This window comes from Vanellus vanellus (assembly GCF_965231255.1).
Source record: "Vanellus vanellus genome assembly, contig: HAP1_SCAFFOLD_36, whole genome shotgun sequence".
NCBI lineage: Eukaryota > Metazoa > Chordata > Aves > Charadriiformes > Charadriidae > Vanellus > Vanellus vanellus.
The window spans coordinates 1,082,912-1,108,678 of record NW_028127470.1 but is presented as its reverse complement, the minus strand read 5'-3'; the positions used below and the strand labels follow the sequence as shown (position 1 = coordinate 1,108,678).

At 49.4% G+C, this 25,767-nt stretch overlaps 1 protein-coding gene across 1 annotated transcript in view; it reads right to left on the bottom strand.

The window, feature by feature from the left end:
• The window catches only part of LOC309685242 (protein ELYS-like), a gene marked incomplete at its 3' end in the record, with an annotated part of 238,044 nt that overhangs the window by 198,679 nt on the left and 13,598 nt on the right, over positions 1–25,767 (bottom strand). Inside the window, exons 10-11 of the mRNA XM_082501046.1 lie at positions 25,593–25,643; positions 24,527–24,655 (exon numbers count right to left, since the gene is read on the bottom strand). Coding sequence (XP_082357172.1) covers positions 24,527–24,655; positions 25,593–25,643 — 180 coding nt within the window. The remainder of the gene's footprint in view (positions 1–24,526; positions 24,656–25,592; positions 25,644–25,767) is intronic.

Genomic DNA, 25,767 nt, shown 5'->3' with positions numbered 1-25,767 from the left:
TGTACCACCCAGGCTCCCCAAAATCCCCCGCACTTAAGAGGAATGCGAATCTCAGGCTCCCCTAAGCCAACACATTTCTCACCGTGACCACTGCACTAACACCTAGAGCAGTTTTTAAGCAGCACGCACCAGGTTTAACCTCCACGCCTGAGAAAGTCCCTGTCCTGAGGGCTGCCGGTCCCCTCGGCCCAATGCAGGAGGCAGCAGCAAACCCCTCCAGACAGGGCAAGAGGTGCTTGTAAGAGTGACATCCAGCTAATAACCAAAAAGCACTTAAACCAACCCCAAACTTTGGAGACATTTAGTCTTGGGCCAGCAGCAGCATGTTGCTCAGTAAAGCACGCTTCCACGACTCCCCTCAATTAACTGTCACCTCCAGAGCCTGATCTCTGAAGGTGAGAAGTTCCTTTAGGTTGACTCTTGACATCCCTTTCCCTCCCACAGGCAACGAGACCCCAAGTATTTCCACTTGAGAGTGCAGTTCCCCTTCCACGGGCACCCAGCTCGCTCTGCAGTTTTGGATTATCACTCAGCAGGGAGTGCGGGAGTCGCGGCAGCACTCACATCGATAAGCAATCTGTGCAACAGTTCCTAAAACAGGGGCTGCCCACAATCAGAAGTTGACTCTTTGGTACAAACTCCCTCCACACCAGTCATCACACAGGGGGAAAAAAAACAACCAAGCTATTGTAGGGCTCAGTATTACCCATTTCTCCGCAGCTGGGCAGAAATACACACTTTTGCGGCTTTTCCCACACTGGAAAATTCAAAGCATTAGTACTAAGAAAAAGACTTCTTTTTCTAATGCCTCCGTTGGAGGGCTCCGGCACGTGGTCTGCAACGAGCGAATATCCACACAAAAACAAGCCCCAAAAGTCCCACAAAGCTGCTCTACCTCTTACGGTTTATTGCTGGGGTCCCCACCAACACCTAAACCCACGTCCCACCCCCCACACGGTACATCCTTTGCCATTTTGAACTTTGCCGCAAAACATTTTACCATTTTCCACCCCTCTTTCTTGGGAAAAGAAAGAGGGAACGAGACAACTCCAAACCGCTCTCTTTTATTTGATCTGCAGTGATCTGACAACCCCAGCCCTTCCCGCTGCCTTAGGCTTTGGGAAACAATTCAAGGGTCCTCAGCCACCAGTAAGGAACGAGCTGTTATTCATGGGCCAATCAGTAGAAACAGCAGCCCCGATCATTAGGAGAAAGTCTCATTTTTCAGTCATGGATTTTCACGGGTTTTGTTTTCAGGCCACCCAAACAGGGCGCGCTTTTATAGCCATCAGCAATTAAATTCTCTGTCCCCTCCAGAAAAGCCTTTTCCTAAAGGCGCTCTCCTTCCAAGGGCAGACCCACAAAAAGAAGCCCTCTCTGCTTAATCCATTTCACAAAGAATTTCAAATTCAAAATAGAACTAAACAGGACGTCTTTTCCCCGCTTCAGGGAAAGCCAGTAATATAGACCTTGGCAACAGATTTAGCAAATCTATCATTGTAATGCCTTTGCATTTCCCATTTCCACCTGGAGAGCAGGCTGAAAGGACTCTCATAAAAAAAAACCCAAACCAACCACAAAACATATTCCTGTCTAGGGGGTAATTTTATGAAACGATTTGAACACCTTAACGATTTGAACATCTTTTTACAGGTACAAGGCAACAAGAAACATTCTCGAGGTGAAAAAAAAGAAAACAACACCTATTCACCTCTTTACCCCAAAGATCTTTTCACCACACGGATTCCACCACCAATACACAGCTGCTAAATATCCCCGGCTGCTGCCAATCCGTAAGAAACCCTTCAAAATGCAAGAGAACGCCGAGCCCGGCATGCTGACGGTGCTGCCAGGGCTGTGAGTCAGAGCTGGACAGAGTTGCAGCCCCTGAGGTTGAAATCAGACCCACGTTTAGGCACAACCCGGGGTTTTAAGCCTCGCTACAAACCAGACCCCCGCTTTTCAAGAAAAACAGGGAGATTCACCTCAAAATAAACCACGTTCTCGAAGCCAAAGGGGCCCTGGTCCATGGCCGCCGCCGCCCTTAGGGCCAGTTCCATGGGGCTTCGCTTGACCTGGAGCAGAACTCGAGGGCGTGAGGACAACAATCCCCCTACTCAAAATCTAAAAAAAAGGAAAAGTTCAATAAGATTTGCTGTTACTCACCCACCAAAGTCTAACCACTACAACTGGCCCTTTCACAACCAGGCCTGATCGCAGAAGAAAACTGAAATATCCCAATTCCCGGTTCAAACACAAGGCGTGGAGCTGCCCAGACCCCACGTGTGGGCTGGGCAGACGGGGGGCTCTTCTTCTCAAAACCCGCAGGAAGAGAAAGAGCAGGAGTGTTTTCCCAGCCCTGGAAGAGGCTGTGGGGAGAAGGTGGGAGGGAGGAAAAGGCTGCCCAGGAGTGGAGTCAGGGGAAGGAGAGGGCTCCATCCATAGGGGAAACGCCACTCCTGGCCACACAGGAGGCTGCGGGACCACCCTGGGGATGGATTTGGGGGCTCTCCCTGAGGGAAACACTGCTCCCAGCCATGCAGGAGGCTGTAGGGCAACGACAGAGATGGATTTGGGGGCTCTCCCTGAGGGAAACAGCATTCCCGGCAACGCAGGAGGCTGTGGGGACACCCCGGGAATAGGTTTGGAGACACTCCCTGAAAGAAACCCCATTCCCGGACACACAGGAGGCTGTGGGGCCGCCCGGGGGACACATTTGGGGGCCCTCCCTGAGGAGAGCCTGTGGGGAGGAGAGAGGCGGGGGCCGCCCCAGGGCCGGGGCCACTCCTGGAAGGGGAGGGGGGGATCTCCAGCCGCCCACGCGGGGCTGCCCGAAGCCTGAGGAGATGAAAAGAAGAGGAGAAAAGCCAAGAGTTCCCTCACCGCCATCGCCTCTCACAGCCCCGGCCCTCCCCGCCGCGCCTCATGGCGGTTGTGTGCGGTGTCACCTGAGCGGGGGGCGGCGGCTGTGGCAGGAAAAGGCGAGAGGGGAAGGGAAGGGAAGGGAAGGGAAGGGAAGGGAAGGGAAGGGAAGGGAAGGGAAGGGAAGGGAAGGGAAGGGAAGGGAAGGGAAGGGAAGGGAAGGGAAGGGAAGGGAAGGGAAGGGAAGGGAAGGGAAGGGAAGGGAAGGGAAGGGAAGGGAAGGGAGGCGCCATTTTGAATGGGAGGAGAGGGGAAAGGGGGGGGAGAGATGGGGGGGGAGAGATGGGGGGGGGAGCGAGGGTGTGAGGGGAGTAGGTGTTGTGTGAGGGGGGAGTGAGGGGGGAATGGGTTTTCGGGAGAGGGAGGTTTGCAGGGCTGTGAGGTGTCTGTGAGAGAGGAGGCCCCGGAGGGAGGTGAGTGGAAAGGGCTGTGTGTGAAAAGCTTTAAGGACAGGCTGGGCTGGGGAAAGGTGGTGGGCCCTGAGGGAGGGCTTGGGGACCGGGGCCGGAAGCGTGGGTTTGGGGCAAAACTCTGGGAAAGAAACTGCAAGACAGGGCCAATCTGAGTATACAGTTTAGCGAAGCTTCTAGGAAAAGGTGACCAAAGGTGCCTCTTGTCCTTTTGTGGGCTGGTTTTGTCTAAGTTATTCATGCGAGTGGACTTTTGCCACATGGGATGGGAACTTTCGCTTCCCGGGATAGCTGATGCCCCTGGATAACCACTGCCCGCGAAGCACTGCGAAACCCCGTGATCAAAAATGAGAACAAATGCCGGGTTTTGCCTCTCAGAAGGATCTCTAAGCCCCATCTCCAAGCTATTTTCAGTACCTTTCTGGTTGTTTTCTTCCCCCCCATCCCCGTGATGTCCGTCGGAGGGGCTGGCGGAGCTCTGCAGGCGGATGTCCGGCTCATTCTGGGGAGGGCTGGGATGGTTTCGGCCTCGCATTGCCCGACGCGGAGAGAAGCTGTGGTGCGGGGCTCGTTCTCCTCGGCGCGGCCCCGCCCCCTCGCTCGCGTTTGCCGCGGCGACGCAGGGGGGCGTGGCCCGGGTTTTCGCCTCGGCACATGCGCGGGTGGGCGGACGTGAGGGGGAGCACTTCCGGTGTACGGCGGCGGTCGGGAGCTGCGACGGTCGGTACTGGGGGAGACGGGGGGACCGGAGCCGAGGAGGGCGGGAGCGGGCGGGCGGGGTGGCGGCGGCGGTGGCGGCGCGGAGGTGTGCAGGGCCAGTTCGGGGGGTTTGTGGGGTGGCGGGACCGGGCTGGGGGGCTCGGGGGGCGGTCTGGGCCTGTTTGGGGGGGGCGGAGACGAGTGGGGGGTCCCCGGGGGAAACAGAGCCGAATCAGGCCGCCCCCTCCCCCCCCGCTCGCTCCCCGCAGGTGGCGGCAGCCCCGGCCGCAGCGCAGGGTGCCCGGGGCCGGCCTGGCGGGGCGCTTGGCTCCGCTCTGGGCTCCGCTCTCAGCCCCGCCCCGCCCCCGGCAGGTCAGCCCGGCCGTGCCCCCTTCGCCCGCCTCCAGCCCACGGCCGAGTGCCCCCAGGTACCCCCGAGATGGGTCGGGGGGTGTCAGCGCTGGGCCCCCTGAAGCGGGGGTGGGTGGTGGGCACGGGCATTGCTGGGAGCCCGTGGGCAGCCCTGGGACCCCCTTAAAGCCCACGGAGACCCGCGGGGCCCCCTTGTCTCCCCCAGAGCCGACGGGGAGCCGTAGCTGTGGAGTCAGCTTAAGGAGTCTGCCCTAAGGACTGCTGCTTTTTGGAGCGTTGGGGGAGGGGGAGGGTTGTCGGTGTGGGGAGTGGAGGTGTGTGGGAGGAGTCCCGTGTCTTGAGGGAGGTTTGGGGATGTTGAGCAGATTTAGGGGAGTGGGGGAGGGGTCCCTTCACTCGGAACCCCCTGGTTCTTCTAAACTGTGGGAGGCAGCGGGCGTAGGGGGAAGGCAGTAGAGTGGGTTGCTGTGTTTCAGTCCTTGGTTGAGAGTCAGTGACTCTGCTCCCTTGCTGCTCAGCAGACTATTAACTCCGTGGGGCTGTTTCTCCAGGCAGGCTACGACTACAGAAACGGACCGACTTCCTCAGAAGAGTTGTTAGCGGTGACGTCTCCTGTGAATGTACTGCCTGACGTTGGATAAACCTGACACCACACAGCAGCTCAGAGCCCCACAGCGTATGCTGCCATGCTCAGTTGGCTCCATCAAATCCTCCGACCTGAGAATACCAAAGGTACGGAGTTGAAACGGGCCCTTCCTCACCCGCTGAGTCAGATGAACCTTTTTGTGCCCAAGTTGGCTGGGGACTGCTCCTGCCTCGCCGCCTTCAGGTGGAGCATGGCTGTGAGCAGGGGAGCTCAACACACAGTGCTTGCTGATTGCACCTGCTCCCTCGGGGGAGCACCCGCAGCGGTGGGATGGGAGGAGGGAGGACAGCACGAGGGCTAGAGACAAACATTTTATTTCTTTAACGTTTCACATAGGGGGTACCCCAGAGGGGTTCCCGGCCCCACACCCCACAGCCGCTCAGTATTCGGGGCACTGTTGGTCTTCTGGGCCTGGCGCTGTCACCACTTGCAGGGCTGGCAGAAGCAGACACGGCTAGTGGCATCTCCACCAGCCCTTCAGGTAGCCCCACAGCCAGGCGCAGCCCTGCCGTGGGCATCTTCCTGCCCTGCACAGCCCTGGGTCTGCCTGGCCACACTCCCTGCCCATGGTCTTGCAGGACTCCTCCCTCTTTGCCTTCAAGGCCTGGAAAGCGCAGGTGATCTCCCGCACCACCTTGTCCATGTCCATGGCTGGGGGCCTTCCGGGGGACAGGTGCTCGTCCGTGGGCCTCTGTGTCCTGTCCATCCCCTGCCTGGGAACCCACTCTTTCTCGGTCCCTGCTGGCAGCTCCTGTGGAGGCTCCTGGCTGAGGACCAGCCCCAATTTCCCCACTGCCCCACCAGCAGCCATGGGAGAGCGGGGTTGTCCTGAGTGTGCGAGCACCACTGGCTCTGTTGCTGCACTGGGCCAGGGCTCCAGGAAGTGGTAGAGGGAGCTCTGGGAAGAGGAGCTGCTCCTCAACAGGCTGCTGCAGTCCTCCGAGTTGGCCAGCGAGCACAGGCTGCAGGGGCTCTTGCGGTGGCCCTCGGGGGGCCCAGGAGCCTGGGGGGTGCCTGGACCAGAAGGAGCTGTCCCCACTGATAGGACCTATAGGCGGGAGAGGAGGGCAGGGGGACCTGGGGGCTTGGGGGGGACAGGGGGTAGAGAGAGGCATCTCTGCTCGGATGGTATATGGTTGGCAGGGAGCCCAGTGGGTCCTGTGGGGCCCGGTGCTCCCTCCTCGCTGCCTCCTCGGTTGCCCTGCAGAGGAGGGGAGAGAAGAGACCCGCTGCACCCCGTCTCCTCCGCTGGAGCCCGCGGGCAGCACCCCCTCCTCAGCAGGCGGGCAGGGCTGCCCAGCGCAGGCAGGGCAGGGCACAGGCTGAGGGTCTGGGGCAGGATCTGGGGGTCTCCCCCACACTCCCTGCTTCTCCTGCATCGACTTGAGCTCCCATCCTTCATCTGCTAGTCAAGAAGCTGCTGAGGGAGGGGACGGAGTGAGCGGCCGGCAGCCCCCGGCACAGCCCCGGCTCAGGGCTGCCGTGGGGTGTGGGCTGTTTGCATGGTGCTCGGTGCCAGGGCCACTCACCGCTCTGCTCCTCTGGGCGGGCTCTCACGTCCGTCGTCCCTTGCTTTGGCTTCTTCCAGTCCCTCTGCAGGACCCCGGGAGCTGGGTGAGATGGGAGCAGCTCCCAGCCCCGCGCCGCAGCCCCCCACCCCACCCCACGCTGCGGCACAGTGCGGTGCAGCAGTCGCCTACCTGGAGCCGCTTGGTCCGTAGCACAGAAGAGACTGCGCTGAGCCCCATCAGAAGCATCACGAGCGGAGCCAGGTGAGCTGTGGGGGGGACGTTGGAGTCCCTCCTGGCACCAGCTGCGGTGCAGCCGCGCAACCCTGGGGTGCCCCCCATGGGAAATGTTAAAGAAATAAAATGTTGGTCTCTATCCCTGGTGCTGTGGTTCCTCCTCCCATCCCGCGGCTGGGGCTGTGCCCCCCTCAGTGCCCGACCCAGTGGGACAGGCTGGCACTGCTGGCACCCACCAACCTGGGGGGTGGGGGTGTCGGGGGAGCTGGGTGGGCAGGAGAAAGGGAGGAAGCACCTCTTGAAACCAGCTCGGCCCTCCCCAGCCACAAACCCCTCCCCAGAGGCACCAGAGGGGACCCCCAGATCCTTGAAGGGCTGCCCCAGACTCCCTCTGGCCTGCAAGAGTGCCCCCCAGGACCCCATAAGGGCAGCCCAGGACCCCTAACGGACACCCCAGTGGTGTCCCAAATCTGGGTTCTTTACCTGCTGGGCAAGCCAGTAACACACTGTGTGGGAGCAGCCAGCCAAGCCGGTTTCAGAGCACAAGAGGTGAGAGGCAGGGAGCTGCCATCCCACTCAGCTCCATCCCCGCCGTGCCTTGGCTGTGCAGAGAGAACTTGGGGGCAGCTGCAAAACAGCTCAGCCCGGGCTTATCTCAAGATGGCACAGAACAACCAAAACCAAATGGCCCTTAACAAACAAAATGCCCCGAGTCCCATCCCACCACTCTTCCCGTGACGTTGAGCGCCGGACATCGCAAATTGGCAACAGAGACTTCGCTATGGCACCACCAGAGGGAAATATCCCAGACAGTGTAATCCACTCGGGCATAATCCTGCACCCTCACCGAGTCAGGAAATATAAACCGCAGGGTCTGGGGAGACAAATGGGGAATCCTCCAAGGATACAGCTGGCCCCTCGGAGATCCGCCCCCCCCCATCCAGGACGCTGTACAGGGTAACTTCCCAGGGATTGAGCGACCTCACCTGAGAGAGAGAGGGTAAGTGACTAAGAAACATCCGTACGGTATAGGGCATGCGATTGAGTTTGTCACTGGTGCACTCTTTTAAGGCATTAATATCTAGCGCCCTTGTGGTTTGTGTTGCTACTTGTCGGGGGCATTTGTAGCTCGCAATAGTGGATCCTGCTAATTTCTTTTAAATTGCAATAGTGTAATCGCCATCGCACACACAGAACTTGCAATAGTGACGTATTGGACCCGTGAGCGAAGTCCAAAGAAATTGTTAATTTGAACCTCTCAGTGAAGCCCTTTTTCCCGTTTCGTCACACTCCCCGAGCCACTGGGTAAAGCGACACCTGGCAAAAAAAACCACCACCACCACCCCAAAAAAAACCCCACACCACATCCCCCACTCCTCACCCACCCCTTCTCCCCCCATCACAGCCATGGGGCAAACTCCCACCCCCACCCCCCCAATCTCAGCTCGGCCATGACTCCCCCCGAGACACTGGAATGAAAGCAGCGGAGAGCAGCTCAGGCTCGTGTGAGCTGGAGAGATTTCTCTGTTTTTTGATGTTGTTGTCATTGGGTGGGTTTTGGTTGGTTTTTTTCACAGAACACTTTGCAGTGTGGTGTCGCAGCCCCCAGGGCCGGCGCTGGCACCGCCACCTCACCCCCGGCTCTCGTCCCTCCTCCTGCCCGGTGGCTTTCACCACTTTCCTTGCTTGGTTTGGATGTTTTTTTTTTTTCCTTTTTACCTTTCTTTTTTTATATTTGGGGTTTTTGTTTCCTTTTCCTTTTTTTTTCTCTTCCCTCCCCTTTTTTCATTTTCCCTTTTTTTCTTTTTCCCCTTTTTTTCTTCCCCCCCTTTTATCTCTTTTTCTGTTTGTTCTTCTTTCCCCTCTTTTTTTTTCTTCCCCCATTGTTTTCTTTTGTTTTTTTTTTTTTTTTTCTTTTTCTCTTTTCAAACATCTCTCAAGCTTTCTCCGAAGGAACAGCCCCCGGCTCTCAGCCAGCAGAAGGAGACTATGGAAGAGCTCTGGCACCCGTGGGATTGCCTTCCTTCTCCCGACTCGCACTCAGTAGAGAGTTTGTTTTCCAACTCGTTTTTTTTTTATTAAGAAAATAAACAAAAATAATGCTTCAGCTATCAGTTTTACAAGGCATAGAAAATCTCTAAAAGGGAAACAGAAGCGCAATGTGCTGAGGTATGAAAACCTGAGGTAGTTTTTGTGTGTGGATGTGTGTGTGTCATTTGGGGTTGGGGGTTGTGTGTGTTTTACTTTTGAAATTAAAAAAAAAATAATAATTTTGCTAGTGTTTTGTTTTTTTTTTCCCCCAGCCCTGGGCTGACAACCTCTTGGAAATCTGTTTTCCCCCCCTGCCCCTCTTTTCCCACCTTCTCTCCTTGCAACCGGGATCTTTCCCCAAAGCGTTTACGGCCGAGCACGGCCTTTCTTTAACCTCTAGAAAAGCCGGCTTGTGCTAAAAAACAAACATCCCCCTCCCGCCCCCACCCCCTCTGAAATGAAATAAATAAATAAATAAATAAAATCCTTACAAAACTTAAAAATCGCCGTTAGTTTTGTTATCGTTACATTAATTCTAAAAACTGATGAGCCGCTGCGCTGTGTGCCGCAGCCCAACCTCCCCCCCTCAACGCTGGGTGAGCTCCTCTGGCCATGCCTGGGATGAAAAACCGGTGGCTTTTAGGAAATAAAAAATTAAAAAAAAAAAGAATAATAAAACCTCTCTTTCTCTCTGCCTCTGTTAGTCCAACTAAAGGGATAGCGTCGGGAGGCGAGGGAGGAGGAAGGGGGAGGCTGTGGGATGGAGAGAGCCCTCCCCGTACCCCTCGGCTGTGCATCCTCGCAGCGCTGCGGGGAATGGGGGGCTGTGTGTTTGGGGGGGTCTTTGGTTTGCACAGGGTGGCCGTGGTGGGGGCTCAGCCCCATCCTTACAGTGCTGGGGAGCACGGGGCTACCAGGCGCAGAGTCCCTCCCCCAGTGCGGTGCTTTGGTGCGTTGAGGTGTTAGATGGGGTGGCACAGCCCCTGCCCGCCCCGGGAGGGGGGACACCCCCTCTCCGGTGGCACTGGGTGGGAGGGAGGGAGGGAGGGAGCAGAGCTCTGGGAGCCATGGAGAAAGGTGTGGGGGTGTCCCTCATCGTGGCAGCCCCCAGCAGAGCTCTTGGAGCCATGGAGAAAGGTGTGGGGGTGTCCCTCATCGTGGCAGCCCCCAGCAGCCCCACCCGGCCACCCCAAGGGACACCCAAGCCCCATCTTGGTCCTCTCCCCGTTGGGTGACGCCCTTCCACCCACCCCGGAGGTGCTCTCCTCTCCTGCGGGGGGGACGCCCAGCGCTCGCCTGGCTAGAGAAGCACCGGGGGGGTGCTTAGGGGGCATCTGAGCTTCCCAGTTACAAGGGCGTAATTAGTGCACCATTAATAACCATTAATAACCACTTTGGCTTTGCTAACCAACTGCGGCGAGGCCCCCACCCCGCTTTAGCACAGGCTTCCTGATGCCAACGCCTCCCCGAGCCACTGGGTAAAGCGACACCTGGCAAAAAAACACCACCACCCCAAAAAAAACCCCCACACCACATCCCCCACTCCTCACCCACCCCTTCTCCCCCCATCACAGCCATGGGGCAAACTCCCCCCACCCCCAATCTCAGCTCGGCCGTGACCCCCCCGAGACACTGGAACAAAAGCAGCGGAGAGGGAGCTCAGGCTCGTGTGAGCTGGAGAGATTTCTCTTTGTTTTTTGATGTTGCCGTTGGGTGGGATTTGGTTGGTTGTTTTTCACAGAACACTTTGCAGTAGAGGACAAAAACGTGGTGTCGCAGCCCCCGGGGCCGGCGCTGGCACCGCCACCTCCCCCCCCCTCCCCCCCCCTCCCCCCTCCCCCGGCTCCTGTCCCTCCTCCTGCCCGGGGGATGTTCCCACTTTCCTTCCTTGGTTTGTGTGTTTGTTTTTTTCCTTTCTACCTTTCTTTTTTAATATGTGGGGTTTTTTTTTCTTTTGCCCTTTTTCTTCTTTCTCCCTTTTGTTTTTCGCTTCCCCCTCCTTTTTTCTCTTTTTCCCCTTTTTTTTCCGATTTTTTTTGCCTTTTCCCCCATTTTTCTCTGTTTCCCCTTTCCCCCCCATTTTTATTTTTCTCTTTTTTCACTTCTTCCCCCTTTTTTCTCTTTTTCCCCTTTTTTCTTTTTCCCTTTTTGTTTTTTGCTTTTTCCCCCTTTTTTCTGTTTCCCGTCCCCCCCGTTTTAATTTTTCTCTTTTTTTACTTTTTTCCCTTTTATCTTTTTCCTCTTTTTTCTTTTCCCACTCCCCCCCCCCCCCCCCCCCCCCCCCTTTTTTTTTTTTTTCCTCTTTTTAAACAAGCTCTCTCCCGAAGGAGCGGCCCCTGGCTCTCCGCTGGCAGAAGAGCCTACGGAAGAGCTCTGGCACTGACACGGGCGGGAACACCCACTCACACATCGCAGCACAGCAGTTAGTTTGGCAACACCCCCACCCCCTGTCACAAGTGAGACCCGCACAGACAAAAGGCTCCTGAGTGAGGGCACTGGGGCAGCCCCACCTTAGAAGCAGCAGAGGAGCAGAGCCGTCCGGAGCCATCAAGAGCACAGGAAGGGCTATTCAGGGCCTCATTGTCTGCGCCGAGTGACCGTCTGCTGAGAACCGCTCTGGCGGCTCAGAGCTCAGCCCCAGCAGCAGTCTGGAGCCAACGGGGAAAAGTACACTGGGAGGAAGACTGGCAGCCTTCCTCCACAACGCCCCGGAGAGAATGACCACAGTGCTGCCTATCCCCATCGCTTTTCCAACTCGGTTCTTTTTTTATTAGAAAATTAAAAAAAAATAATACTCCAACTCTCAGGTTTCCAAGGCACACAGAATCTCTAAAAGGGAGACACAAGCGTGAGGTGCTGAGGTACCCAAACCTGCCCACGTTAGTCCAACTAAAGGGAGAGCGTCGGGAGGCGAGGGAGGAGGAAGGGGGAGGCTGTGGGATGGAGAGAGCCCTCCCCGTACCCCTCGGCTGTGCATCCTCGCAGCGCCGTGGGGAATGGAGGGCTGTGTGTTTGGGGGGGTCTTTGGTTTGCTCCCCTGACCTGCTGGGGGTGGGGGGGGGGGGGGGGATGTCCGGCGGCGGGGTTACATTCATCGGGCGGTGCTGGGCGGCACGGCGGGAGCCTCCCTTGCTGTGCTGCGGGGCCGGGGCTCCCGGAGCGTGTTTCTGCTCCTGCTGCTTCACCTGCTGGAGCATTTCCCTCATCTTGCGCTGTGCAGTCTTGGGGAGGAGAGGGGAAAAGCAAGAGGTGGGGGTCAGGGCACCGCTTCTCCCCCCACCACCCACCCCCGAGCCCCCACCGAGCATCTCGACACTCCCAACAAGCTGTAATTAATTTCAGGTTTGTTATGGGTTAGTCCCACAAATTGATGCGAGGAGACGGAGCCAATTAAGACTGAAGTATTTATTAGCAAGCGGCAGCAAGCAAAACAGCGCTGGGCGGCCCGGGAGTCTCACTCCGCCGACGGCTCGCACCCGTTTCCCGAAAGTCCCTGGTTTTATACTCTTCTTTTTCCGGTAGAGGGGTACTCTGCATCTGCACGACACGACTTGTTGCTAGGGGGTCGTTTTCTGCTTTCCTTTTCCTCCTGGTTGTCGCAGGGATGAAAGATTCATGTCTTCCTCACATCATGTACTCTGCGTCTTCATGAGCCCCCCTCCCCTCCTCCAAGTCTTTTTCACATCCTACTTTGTTTGCATAACCTGACCTTTGCAGTTTTAGCCTTGCCCGCTCACAGGATGCGGGCTATCTTGCAACAGCAGGTTCAGCAATTGCCTTTTTGTAAAACAATGTGACAATGCGAGTTTCTAGGTTTGGTGAACAAACAGCGCTGAGCTTATCACAATTCCCCCCTTTTACTTTTTACTATATTGTTCGTCAAACCGCTTAAGCGCTTGTGCTTGAGCTTTTATTGTGCTTGAGATAACCTACTGTCCAGACGGTCCTTGAGCGACTGGTTGGATCAGCAAATGATCTTCTGTTACTTATTACAATCCTTCCCCTCTTTTTCTTTTATTTACAAGAAATTTGCTGATCAAACCTGGACAGTACTTCACAAGCTGCATTTAACTCAGAGTTTTCATCTGGTATAATCTTCATTTCTAGTTTTGATTGCTTTATTACCATTAGTTGCACTGTTTTTAACCTGTTCTTAACAAAAGCTACAAATCTGTTAACAATAACAAGGCCCGAAGGTTAGAATTAACCACAGTATTATGAGGGGCCCCGCCAGGGTGGAAATTAAGGTAGTTAACTATGGTGCCAATGGAAGGGTTGGTGCTCATTTCTTGAGGCCGTGGTAGTGAAAGGATACCAGCTTTCATTGCCCCACTGTTTAATACCTCTCTGCCTGTCCTCGTCTACTCTCGTGCAGAGAGCAACGGGATATCAACATCTGCTCGGCAGCAGCAGGTAGTCTTCAGGGGAATTTTCTGGCTTTCCTTTTACCACGCCTCTCTCACTTTAGTAACTCTGCTGTTAATTTATCAATAATTCTTAAATATATTTCCACCTGTTTTGTTGCTGGGCCTGTTTCCAGAGGAATCTTACAGCGCACTGTCTTAAGGCTCAATACCAGTTCATTTCATATACCTCCCAGGGTTCAGATATTGATAGTTCCCACCCCCAAAATAATTTACAGATTTTTGCTTGACTTTCTGATTCCTGATACGTCAGATTTTTGCGACAATTCATACAGCAAGATTGCATGTTAAACGAGACACATGACCACTTCTTACCAAACTGCACACTTGCAAACAACCCAACATAGGTGTCCAGAAGTATGGTGCTTTATACATGGTTAAACTATCCGTTACTTCTCTTCTGGAAAAGTGCATTTACCAGTCTTGTTCCTTAATCTTACTCAAAGGTCTCTCGGTTCCGACGTCATAGTCCACCTTTCTGGGAAGATAGGTCTTTTTATTCTGCTAGTGTGGGTCTATCCTTTCTCCGCTGTCCGTACTGCTGTATCTGTGTTAAGTAAAACAACAAAAAGGTCCCTCCCAGCGGGGCGTTAATGATGTTTCTTTTCTGGTTTTGGTCAACACCTGATCTCCAGGTTGGATTCGGTGTATGGAAATGTTCAAGGGAGGTCTCTTCTTTTAGTGAGTTCTAAAATATACTCCGTTAAGATTTCATCTTCGACTTTCAGGTGTTTTACTAATATTCTGAAATCGTAAGGCATCCCATACAACAATTTAAAGGGGGATATACCAGTATCTGTTCTTGGCTGAGTTCTAATATGCAGTAAGGCTAATGGCAAACATATAACCCAATTCATTCTCGTCTCTACCTTCAGCTTGGTTAGATGTTTCTTTATCTCCTCATTCATTCTTTCTACTTTCCCAGAACTTTGAGGATACCAGGGAGTGTGGTATTCCCATTTTGTTCCAAATAATTTAGTTGCTTCTTGATTATTTTGGAGGTAAAATGTGGACCTCTCTTCCAAGAGGACTTTAATAACTGTTTTCGCCGTAGTTCTTACCACCGAGAAGGCTTCTACAAAGATCATCAACCAAGACTAATAGATACTGATATCTCTCAACCTTCGGTAATTCAGTAAAATCTACTTGGGTTTTTTTTGGGTTTTTTTTTTTTTTTTCAAATGGTCTTTTAGCCAATTCACGCCCTTCTTGTACTTTTTCTTTAAGTTGTCTCTTATTCACTTTGTGACAGGTTAAACATCTTTCTAAGATCCTTTTTGCTAAACCGTATATCCCGACACAGGCATAGTTAGTTTCAAATTGATCTACAAGGGCTTGAATTCCTCAATGGGTTCTGCTGTGTAATTTGTTAAGTATGCCCCGGGCTAATTCTTTTGGTAGGATTTCCAAAGGTATGTACCACCTCAAAGGCATACTTGGAATCCGTATAAATAGTCCCAATTTTATTTTCTAAAAGTTTTTGGTGCTTTCAACATAGTATATGATTCACAGGCTTTTGCAGACCCAGCCGTATTCAATGGCCCCGATTCTCTTATTCGAAAAGTGTACTTATCCATGATGGCATATCCCGATTTTTGTTTCCCTTCCACTACTCATGAGGAGCCGTCCACAAAGAATTTTTCTCTTTCATCTAATTCTTCTTCTTCTAAATCTTCTCTTATTTTGGTCTGTAGATTTATTAACTGGAGACAGTAGTCTTTCTTTGGGCTCTCCGTATAAAAATTGGGCCGGATTTTGAATGGAAGTCATTTCCATTTCTAATCTAGGGGAGTTAATCAGAATTCTCTCATACTTCGACAACCGACTGTCAGTAAGCCATTTATCAGCTCGTTGTTGCAACACTCCCCGGATGTTATGGGGGGTATATACTTTCAGTTCACCTCCTAAGGTGACTTTTCCGACCTCCTCTATCAATAATGCGGTTGTCACTACCACTTGCAGGCAAGTGGTCCACCCCTGGCTTACAGGATCTAAGATTTTAGAATAATATCCTACAGGTTTTCTCTGCCCTGCCCATCCCTGGGTCAAAACCCCATATGTTGTTCTATTATCCACATTGATGAAAATTTGAAAGGGTTTACGGATATCAGGTAAGTTGAGGACAGGTGCTTCTATCAATTTTCTTTTTATCTCTTCCCAACGCCTCTTGTCCTCAGAGGTCTACTTTACTAGTTCATTTTTAGTTAATTTCATTCATATAAATATTTTACTTTATTACTATAATCTTTTATCCATTGTCGACAGTACTCTAACAATTCTAATTGTCTTATTTGCCTTTTATTAGTAGGTATTGTTAGAGGCAAGATTCCTTTTACTCTTTCGGGATTTAATTTTTAATGCCCCTTTGTAAGCCAGTGCTCTAGATATTTTACTACTTCTTCTGTAAACTGTAATTTAGATCTTGAAACTTTTAGTCTTTGGAGACTTAGAAAATTTAGCAACTTAATGCTTTCAGTTCTAACATTTTCTTGAGTTTTTCCAGCAATTAGTAAATCATCTACATATTGTATCAGGATCAACTCTTGAACTCAAATTCCAAAGTCTGTGGGCAGTATCCCTTTAAATTTGATATGCTATTGTAAGCAGCACACCCTCTACACAGTCAATTTTTTGCTGACAACAAATTGTAAAAAATAGGGAAACCTCTGAGGTGTGATGTAGTTTTAGGAACTGAAGAGCAGCTTTCCCAAAGTTTAGGACAAGTACCAAATAATATTGCACAGCTTAAAATACAATTGTTTACGTTCTGACTTCAGTACAGTACAGCTTAACTGTGAATGTAAGGAATTAACATTTTGCATTGTGAGCCAAATTATTTGTGGCAGAAGGTCAAACATCACGTAGAAAATTTAAACCTGGATGTTTTAAATGTCAACTTGTTACAGGACTTGTAAGCAAACTTTAAAAAGCTTAAAAAGCTGTTGGCCTCACTTTTGAGGGCTCCAAACACTCCTGCAAACCAACATTAATATTTCTGACCTATACAGACCGTTCAACCCACTGTTCCCTAAAAAAGCTATCAGGCAGTAAGCATATGGTGAAGTACACATGTTTATTTAACATTCCTAAAATAAGTTGTATCTACATACTACATAAATGAATGAAGTCTTAATATAAAATAGAAAACTGCATTGACAGAGGAAATCAAAGTCCATATGGAGTTACTGATCGAAGACCTTTTGTTTATGAAATTTTACAGCCATTTCTATAAATGATATCTTCCAAATTAGACGATTTTTTTCTTTTCTCCTAATCCACACCATTTGGATGACTTTACAAACAGTGGTGTTCATTATAAACTTAAAAAACAGTTACAGCATCTTCTGGTGCACAAGTGGCTGTGGAAAATGAGACAGTCTTTTTTTGTTCTTTCAGAGTGTTCTCTGCCATGTCTGCGGTTTCTTTCTGTTTGCTTTTTGTTCCATCCACTGGACTTCCAAACGGAGAGATGAATTTGATTTCCACTGGTGGAGGTGACCAACTAACTCCAAAAAAACCCTGTTCTCTAACAGCAAGACTATGGATAAGAATTAAAAGGCAACGACTCACGAGAAACTATGGATTGGCTTCTACCTGTGGCTTCTTCCCTCCCACCCCCCTCTAAAATCAATTACAAAGCTATTTAGGGGCAGTTACATAAGAACTGAAGAAATGGCAGGAAATAAATGTAATGCAGTAACAACCCTGAGAGCAGTCTTCTACGAGAGGAAGTTCTGAAGGGGAATTAAACTACTTGGTTGGCTGCGGACATGCACACTGGGCGTGTTCTTGCCAAACGATCCATTGCTCTAGCTAGTGTGCTTCCAAAAGGAGAGGTGAATCTTGTTTCCACTGGGGGAGGTGACCAAGGACCTTCTTTTCTTGTGGTTCTGCAAAGACAGAGAAGTATCAAATTGATTCTTTTATTACCAACAGTATTTAGTAGAGGAAAAGAAACCCCGTGGAGTTACAAAATCAATGCCAAGGAATTATTTATGGCCTTCTTTGTAGACAGGATCAAGGCAGAAAAGGTACATCAAGAAGCTTCCTTCTGCTGTCATTCCTTGCCAGACTGCCCCAAGCATTCTCAGTCACTATTCGCAGGAGCTTTTAGAGCCCCTCCCACCTCCCAGGTTTTAAGAGGCAACCGTCCTCAAATGGTTTTCCAGAGGGAACCGGACAACATGGCCAGAAACAAGCAGTTCTCTTTACTCGTTGTCTGACCTTCTCCTGCATTCTATAGGGAACTAAAGACCATAAGAGTGTGGTTGCATAAGGTGGAATAAGACCTTAGATAGGCAGATAGACAGACAGACAGATAGAAGAGCGCACCATCGTTGCAAAGAGTAGTGCCCACTTGCCCTTTTCTCTCCCATCCCTCTTCTGTTTCCATTAGAAAACTAAACCCCTAAGTGGGGAAAACGGTGCCCAGCAGACCAGCAAGCTGCACAGGCTCAGAAAGTCAGAGCAGAACTGTAGAGCCAAGTGAGGAAGAGGCAGTTCGGTGGCTAAAAGCTGAATCGCTAGCACGACAAAGGAATGCAAATAAGTGCTCAAAAAGAATTTCATACTTGCTGGCTTGCTTCATTTTTGATTTTGCAGCTCTCCCTCTCTTGAGTTTTGGCTTTCCCACAGACTCTCGGGAGTTGGTATCCTCCTCCTCTTGAGTTGGAAGCTCCTGTGTCAAGGCAACAAAAACATTACTCGTGCACAAGTTCTTACACTTCTACAGAACACAAATGAATGTTTCTTTCATGAAGAAGTCATGACAGAGTGATTCCCAAAAGCATGACAGTTTCTCTCCACAAAAACAAACCTTCCCTCTCAAATTCTCCTACCATCCTACAAGCTGAAAGTCTGCAATTAAGAGGTAGCCCACCAAGTAAGTTTAAAGAAAGCTACTCTGCCTTTTGTTAAAGGCAAAGCAACGCTTCCTAATTCTTGACTTACACAGATTCAACGGTGATTTTTGTCGCTAGTTTCCATGAAGGAAAAAAATAATCAAATCATTTAGCTGATTAATTTCAAGCTCTCTTTCGATATACTTTCAAGGAAAAAGGCAAGGCCTTGCTAAGTATGATTTGAAAAAGCGGTACAGAGCAAAAGTCAAGAACGTGAGACAACCAGAGGTTTGCTTACTGGTTCTTTCACAATTCGGGAAATGCTAGACACATTTTTTTCCCCTCGACCTCAAAAGAGGGGGCGAAAAGACAGGTTGGCAAGACAAGTCCGGGTCTAAATCCTGAAGCTGCCCAGGATGGTCTGCTTCCCCAGCTAAGAGAGGTTGGTCACTAGGCTGCGCCTCTTCATCCCTGACTGTATTTTCAGCAAATTGTACCTTCAGGTTTTTCCGTTTTCTTGCACTTCTTCTGGGAGTGACTGCCGTTTTTATCTCATGAGCAGTGTCAATCTGGCCCATTCCTTGACACGGAGATGCTCCCAGTGCTGCACTATCTTCAATCCCCTGAAGTTAAAAAAGGTCTGTTAAGGCAATATTCATTACCAAACAGACTAACTTCAAGTCGAGCTAGATGAAACCGAGGACAGTGAAATGCTGCTTTTCCTTTCAGATCACCACTGGGTGTAAAAAGTTAAGACACGTACAAGGTACTCTCTGCTACAGATAACAGTTCATGTGTTGAAGGGATAGAAGAGAGCATTCAGTGCTCCATTTCTGGTGTTCCTCTTCACGAGTAACGATTTGTCCCCACTCGTGGACAAAGTGAGCGGCTTTACAATACAAGCTGCATACACAACTGCCAGTAATCATCCCATTGCAGTCCCTTCTGGACCGATTACTAACCCACACGGAGTGACCGACTCTGCACCTAATGGGGCAAAATGTCCCCAACGTCTGAAGTTTCAGTCATGAGAGGTGTGACCGCAACACTGCGCCAAACTGGCCAGGTATCACATTTGGCATCTCGACACTGCGCTTTCAGGAATCACTTGGATTACACGAGACAACACGTATATTTTAACTACCTCCACCTCGTGCTTTCTAGTTCCCTGTACGGAGCAATTCTTCTTTCCTTCTAGATCCTCAGATCTGACGATCCTGAGTGAGATACTCAGGCTTTTATGGTGAGAACAAAAGTAGTATCTGTGACTTATTTCCAGTGACTCCGATGCTCAAGAGAATTTAACCCCTGTGTAAGCACCTTTGCCCAGCCCTCTACGTTATCGTGCTAGCCAACGATGGCAGAAGGAAGAAGCCCCTCTGCAGCAGTCTCCATAGAACCGGCTCGTTTTCTTGCCTCCTGCCTTGTCCAAAGTTGCCAAAGCATCCTATGATAGCAACACACCATGCTTCACAACTAAACTCAAGACATACTAGTCTGCCATAAGCTTTCCTTTCATGCTTACAAATCTACAAACAAGAGAGCAGTGACTACTTTGTCCTCAATTCAGTGAAGGCAGACGAGCCAAAAGCAGGTGTTTACATCTAAATCAGGGCAAAACAGTTATAACGAAAGCAGAAAAACCTTCCCCGTACTGCCACACGAATGACTGCAGAAGCTTTGTGACTGTCTCATGTACCCGCTGCCTTCTTCCCATCACAAATTTCCCGTCTACACCATAAGGGATTTACGTATTCCCAAGTCTGTAACCCTCTTCTCTACAGTGTCATCCTAAATCCCAAAGCCGAGACAGCTAAATAAGTGACTGCCCATTTAACTTCATCTCAAATGTGGGACACTGAAAAGCACTTTCTCTTACTTAAGACCGATCTATTTGTGGTACGCCTTCCCTTCAGTTTGCATTTCACTCCTAACTGTTACTAACGATTCATGGTGGATGTCTTCTGAAGAACTCATCAGCGCCAGCAGAAGTGAAAACAATGGGGAAGAACCTGGGACAACTGGAGAATCACTAGTTCTAATTTTCAGTCCATGTGAACAACCTTTCAAAATTCATATTTTACAAAGTTCAGATGGTAAAAAATGTAGTTTAAGAAAAAAAAAAAAGACTTTTAAGTAGCTTGAAGTATCTCGATGCTGAAATTAACTCATTACGGGGAATTCTGTTTATGTTAATAAGGAACAGAGAGTAAACGATCTCAGCACCTAAATCATTCCGACAATGAGTTTGGTTCCCACAGCATTTTGTCATTTGGTAAACGGCCCCCAGTATCGAAAAGCTGCACTCCCCAACTTTTTGTGTTGTCTTTAACAATTAAACGACTTCTTTTATTAAGTCAAATAAGAAACTTTTAAGTTCTAACAAACCAAACGAATGTATGGTTATTTTAAAAAATAGTTTAGGCACTTTTGTTTTTCCTACTACAGCCCTCAAAGGCCCCAGTCTTGACGGGTTCTATTCGGTGTTAGAGGTCCACAAAATGCATAGGAGAAAAACAGAACTGCCCTTATGTAATGAGGCTTTAACTTGCGTTCACCAGCTAAAGAAACTGAGACCGTTTTGGGTGCCTTCCAATTGTCAGTAAGACAGGACTGTCCTCCATTTGCAAAGAGTTTTTCTGTTTTGTCGAAAATGGGAACATAGCTGACTTACATTAATTTCCTCAGTTTTAGGAAAATTGTTAGAAACAGTTATTTCTTCCTGCGGAAAAGGAATATTTCCTTCAACTTCAGCTGCTTCCTGCCTACATTCTTGGGGAAATCCATACACTTCTCCTCAAGGCGATTTCCTGAATGAGTACTGACCACATGCCAGTGTTAACTCACTTTCTTCCATGCAATATAAAGAAGTGTATTTCCCAAAGCTATGGGACAATGGGCACACGGCAATTTAATTAGAGCTAAGCTTCCCCTCTTCAAGACTGGTCCTAACGCGCTGCTTCCAAAAGGACTGTATATGCAATACTCACGCGCACACTGAAAATATTCCACAAGGTGAACGCAACAGTGTTTCCGTTAAATTCTTTGGTGGTTTCATTTCACACCAAGTTTACCGGCGTCTGGTGTGGTCGGTTGTTGTTGCTGGCTTTTTTAAAATACAAACCTTAACCGCAGGAGGAGTCTCAGGTACATTCAGCTCTGATGCTCCCGCGAATTTCTTGTGTGAGATGGGACCACACATATTTGATCCAAAGGGGCTGGATGCCACAGATGAAGTAGGTGGTCTGCATGGGAACTGCCAGCTACGAGCCTGCACGGGAGAACAGGAAGGAACGGGACGGCCCACCAAATCCAGCAATCTGGAAGATTCACAATTTAAAAGATGAAAAGTAATAAATAAATGGGGGGAAAAAATCACGCTGCGGTCAAGAAATCTGACACGACACATAACAAAAACATTCCAGGAACAAGAAATACAGGTGAACCCTCCCTGTTCAGGTGATGTATCAGGCCCAAGAACAAGCTACAGGCATCTTCTAGTTTCTCAAGTATTTTGGTACATCTCATGCTTAATTTCCCAAACCACTGCCACTGAGGAGAGAGGAATCCCTTGCAAATTGCGCAAGTCAGGTCAGTCTCACGCCAGAAGAAATATCATCTACATTGCAACACTGGCACCACTTCACATTCTCCCCTCACTTGTGCGCCCAAGTTGACCTTTTCTTTCACAGAGACAAAGCGGAATGCAAGCACTTGGAAAACACAGAAAGTCTACACACACACATCCATCCATCCACATACGAGAAGCAACACCTTTTGGAAAAATTCATGCTAGATCCACTATTCCTGGAACATTTTTGTGAAGATTTTGTAATTGGTGTCCCAGCAAACGCATCGCACAACTCTGCATCACGGGGAGTTGATGTTGTGGCTGGCGGTTCTGTAGCTCTAGGACTAGAATTACAAGGAAAATGTAACTGACTCCCATTCCCCTGAAGTCCACACATACCAGAATTCAAGTTTATTTGACCGTGCCACCCGTAGGAAAATCATCGGACAACCGCAAGCCTCTTTCCTGCTCGTTAGAATTCTGCTTAAGTTGACGTAAAAAAGACAGAAACGAAGCAGCAACTGGGCAGGAAGCGGTAAAAGATTACTATTCGATCCCACGAGCAAGTCTATCAAAATCTGTACAACGGTACCTTAGTGGTAATCAAAGTTTTTGTGTCAGCCATCTTAAATTCTGTAAACACATTCACCATAATGGCAATGTGGTATGTATGTGTGTGTGTATATATTCATATATCTAAATGTATTTGCATAAGTGAGATTTTCATAGCAGAACTCTCTCTCTAAATACTCCTTATGAAGGACAGTTTCTCAAGTGTTCTATATTGTACGTGCAAAAAAGCCAAAGTTTTGTGCAGGTGCACCTTCCCTCCAAAACACTCACATAATGCAAATGGATTTTTCTCTCTCTCTCCACACATGTAGCTCAAGACTGTGACAAAAGGCTGCTTACCCATCGCGTTGGGAGAAACTGGGTTTCTGCTCATTTCCTTCCCAGAATTTTCTGATATTGGCCAATACACGACTGAGGAAATTTTCTCTTTTACACACATTTCCCACATGAGCTTGCTTCGTTATTGTTGATAATGGCTTTGGTCTTGAGTCTGTAAAGCAAGAAGGGAAACATATCAGCCTTGTGTAATCAAAGTGACAGTGAGTTGTCCACTATATTCCCTCTCCTAAAAGTTACCTTCTCTTAATACCAATGAAGGCAAACGGTAAGGCTTGGCTCTCTCAACAGCCCGCTTCCTTTCAATTCGAGGAAGGATCTTGCCAGATTGGGCTACTGCAGAACTTCTGGCAACTTTAGAAAAAAAGAGAACAAAAAAGAAATGAATCAAAAATTTCAAACTCAAAAAATAAGTCACCTTAAAAGAAGGCAAGAAGTATTACCTTCAGATGTCCATCCTCTCAGAAGTTCTGCAGAACCTGTCTGGACAGCAGCTGACAATACTGCTTCCACCTGCTCCTCCTAAACATAACAGACAGAATAAAATGAGAATCTTACCTACTTTCAGCACCTGAACCATCAACGGTGAATGTTTGTTTCTAGCTGTATACTCAGTCAGACATCACAAAGTCAATTCGGAGACATGCGAGTCATTCCACACTCTTTGTCTTAATTTGAGCCACAGGCTGGACTGCTCCTTGGTCTGAGGAGCACAGTAACTTTTCCTCTGACATTTCAACTTACTGAAGGCTAATTCTGATCTTTAGATCCATGCCTCTGCAGTACAGGCTTCATGCACTGACTTCCAATTAGCTCTTTTCTGTAACATCCTCTGCCACTCCCCATTACGCATTCCGTGCGTGTAAGGTTGCCATCAGGAGTGCAGGAAGGGTGAAAGGTTCCTCCACAAACTTTTACTTTGCTCTTTTGGGGGTTTTGTTTAGTTGGGTTTTTTTAAAGACATTTAAAAGTATCTTTCCCTTCTAGGCAAAATCGTTACATTCCAAGGGATTTCTACACAGTGGAACACACGTGATATTTCCATCTTTTTCTGAAAACTGGTTGCAGGCAAGGAAACACACCAAATGCTATTCACAGCGGCAAACAAAACTGCAAACCAAGCTTCTCGACCCTACTGCTGCAATTTGTCTCACTAACATTCCAAAGGAATCCCTGCTCAAATGCATAACAAGTCTCCGAACAGCACAGTCACAATCCAGCAAAGGCTATTAAAAAACAGACGGGCTGTTCATCACAAAGACTCCATCTCTCATGAAGCTCTTCAGATGAGAGAGAACGGTCGGTGCCAAAGGAAAACCTGTGACAGAGGGGGTGAAGTCACTATGGCGAGATAAAGGAGACAGAAGGCAGTGAGCGTCATGAGATAAAGGTGATGACGGTGTTGCAGCAACAAGAGGGCAGTCTAAGAGGAGTACGTTGGGCTACTGTAGCACGAGGCAAAGGCCGCAGAGGTGAAGATCTGCTTTCACCTGACACCAGTAATCCTTTACCACAGCTCTCTTCCTTGGAAGCAAACGGTCGTGTGTAGTGCAGCAAGCTGACGTTTGCAACAGCTCGCATCCCAGCGAGACACCCCCATCGTCAGCTACTGCACTAAACTTCATGCTTCGAGAAACTGATGGGGATGGAGGTTGCTCTGAGGGAAAGAGGCTTGATGTTGCGCGTGACCAGCACTGAGCGCACGCTTCCTTGTGCACGTCTGTGGCCCAGAATTAAGAGACGGGTCTCTAAAGACAAATCTCTTAGGGCTGTTCCCAGTCAAACTCCATAGTTTGCGGCTAAGCATACTATTTCTTCTGCTAACTCCAGCCAACACTCGTATTTCAGGGCAACTGGCAAATAATACGAAAACCACTTTATCATGTCTTGTAGCCTCTCCAGCCCCGCCAAACCAGAGGGCTGTATCTCCCCCTTGATTCCCTCATATGCGCTCACCTGGCTCAAACTGGATGGCTGGACATCGACGAGTCTTGGAGACAGCAAGCCAGCTACCAGACACCTGTGGTAGCTCTCACCAATGGCTTCAGTCATTGAAGGGACAGATTTCTTCAAAAAATTCAAGGTCTGAAACATCAATCCAAAACTACTCATAAAGGCCGCATTGTTAGTCGGTCACTAAGGGCCTGGGTAACCGCTAAGAGAAATTATAGAAACGTCCCCTTAAACTGTCAGAAAGCCTGCATCAGGAATGTGCTTTGGCTTAGCCATCTGAGTAAGCGTTACTATGCCGAGTCTTAAAGACGGCAGCCAAACTAACAGTTACACTTTATTTTAAAAATCCTGTGAAAGAAAAGAGCAGCCCTTGCAATGATTAAGTATTTTCTAGCTTCTCTCTCGATACACACGCCTTTCTTTTTCCCTGACCACTGACACAAAATGCATTCTATAGCAGCTAAACTAACACACAACTGTAAACCACGCTTTGGAAGATCCTTTCGATGCTTGTTTGTGCAGAAGCTGATCCATGTTGGAAATATTTAGCGAGCTGAAACTTAAGTCAACATTATTTGTCACAATCTGGGCAGTGGCTCGGAAGTTGCAATTGGGCCAAGTTTGGGAGAAAAAAAGTTTCCGTTCTTCTCAAACAGTTAAGTAATTTCTCATTTTCTCCATTCTGGCTCCCTTTTTTCAAGTTAATCGGGGATAAAAACTCTAACTCAAGACTATGCAGGCAGTTTGACCGATGGCTCGTAAAGAAGTGACAGCTTTCCCCGACTTCCACAACATTTCTGTTCTTGCTCCTAGAGCAACATTGCATTCCTTTCTAGACATCCAATCCCTGATCATGCTTCCACAGGAGACCGTGGTGGTTTTACAGTCCCAAGAGCGGACCTAAAGCATGAGCATTTGCATAAATCTGGTGACAGGCTACAATTGCAATTACGCGTGTGGATGGGCAGGAGGAGCATTAAATGGTCTCAGACACTGAAAGCAGTGCAACAGAAAGCTTAGAAAATGTCCACCTCGTGACATTCTCAACAGAGACAGAATAAAAGGTCACCTCCTTCTGGAAGCTGGTGCAAGTCATGTGAACAACTCCGGAGTTCAGCAAGCAGGTGCCATCTGCAGAAACAACAAACGTTTGACAACCTTCCAGACTCTCTCAGTTATGTTATGACCAGTTTACATTGTTTACATAGCAGTATCTGGAAAGATAGAACTGAGTACTTTGAGCT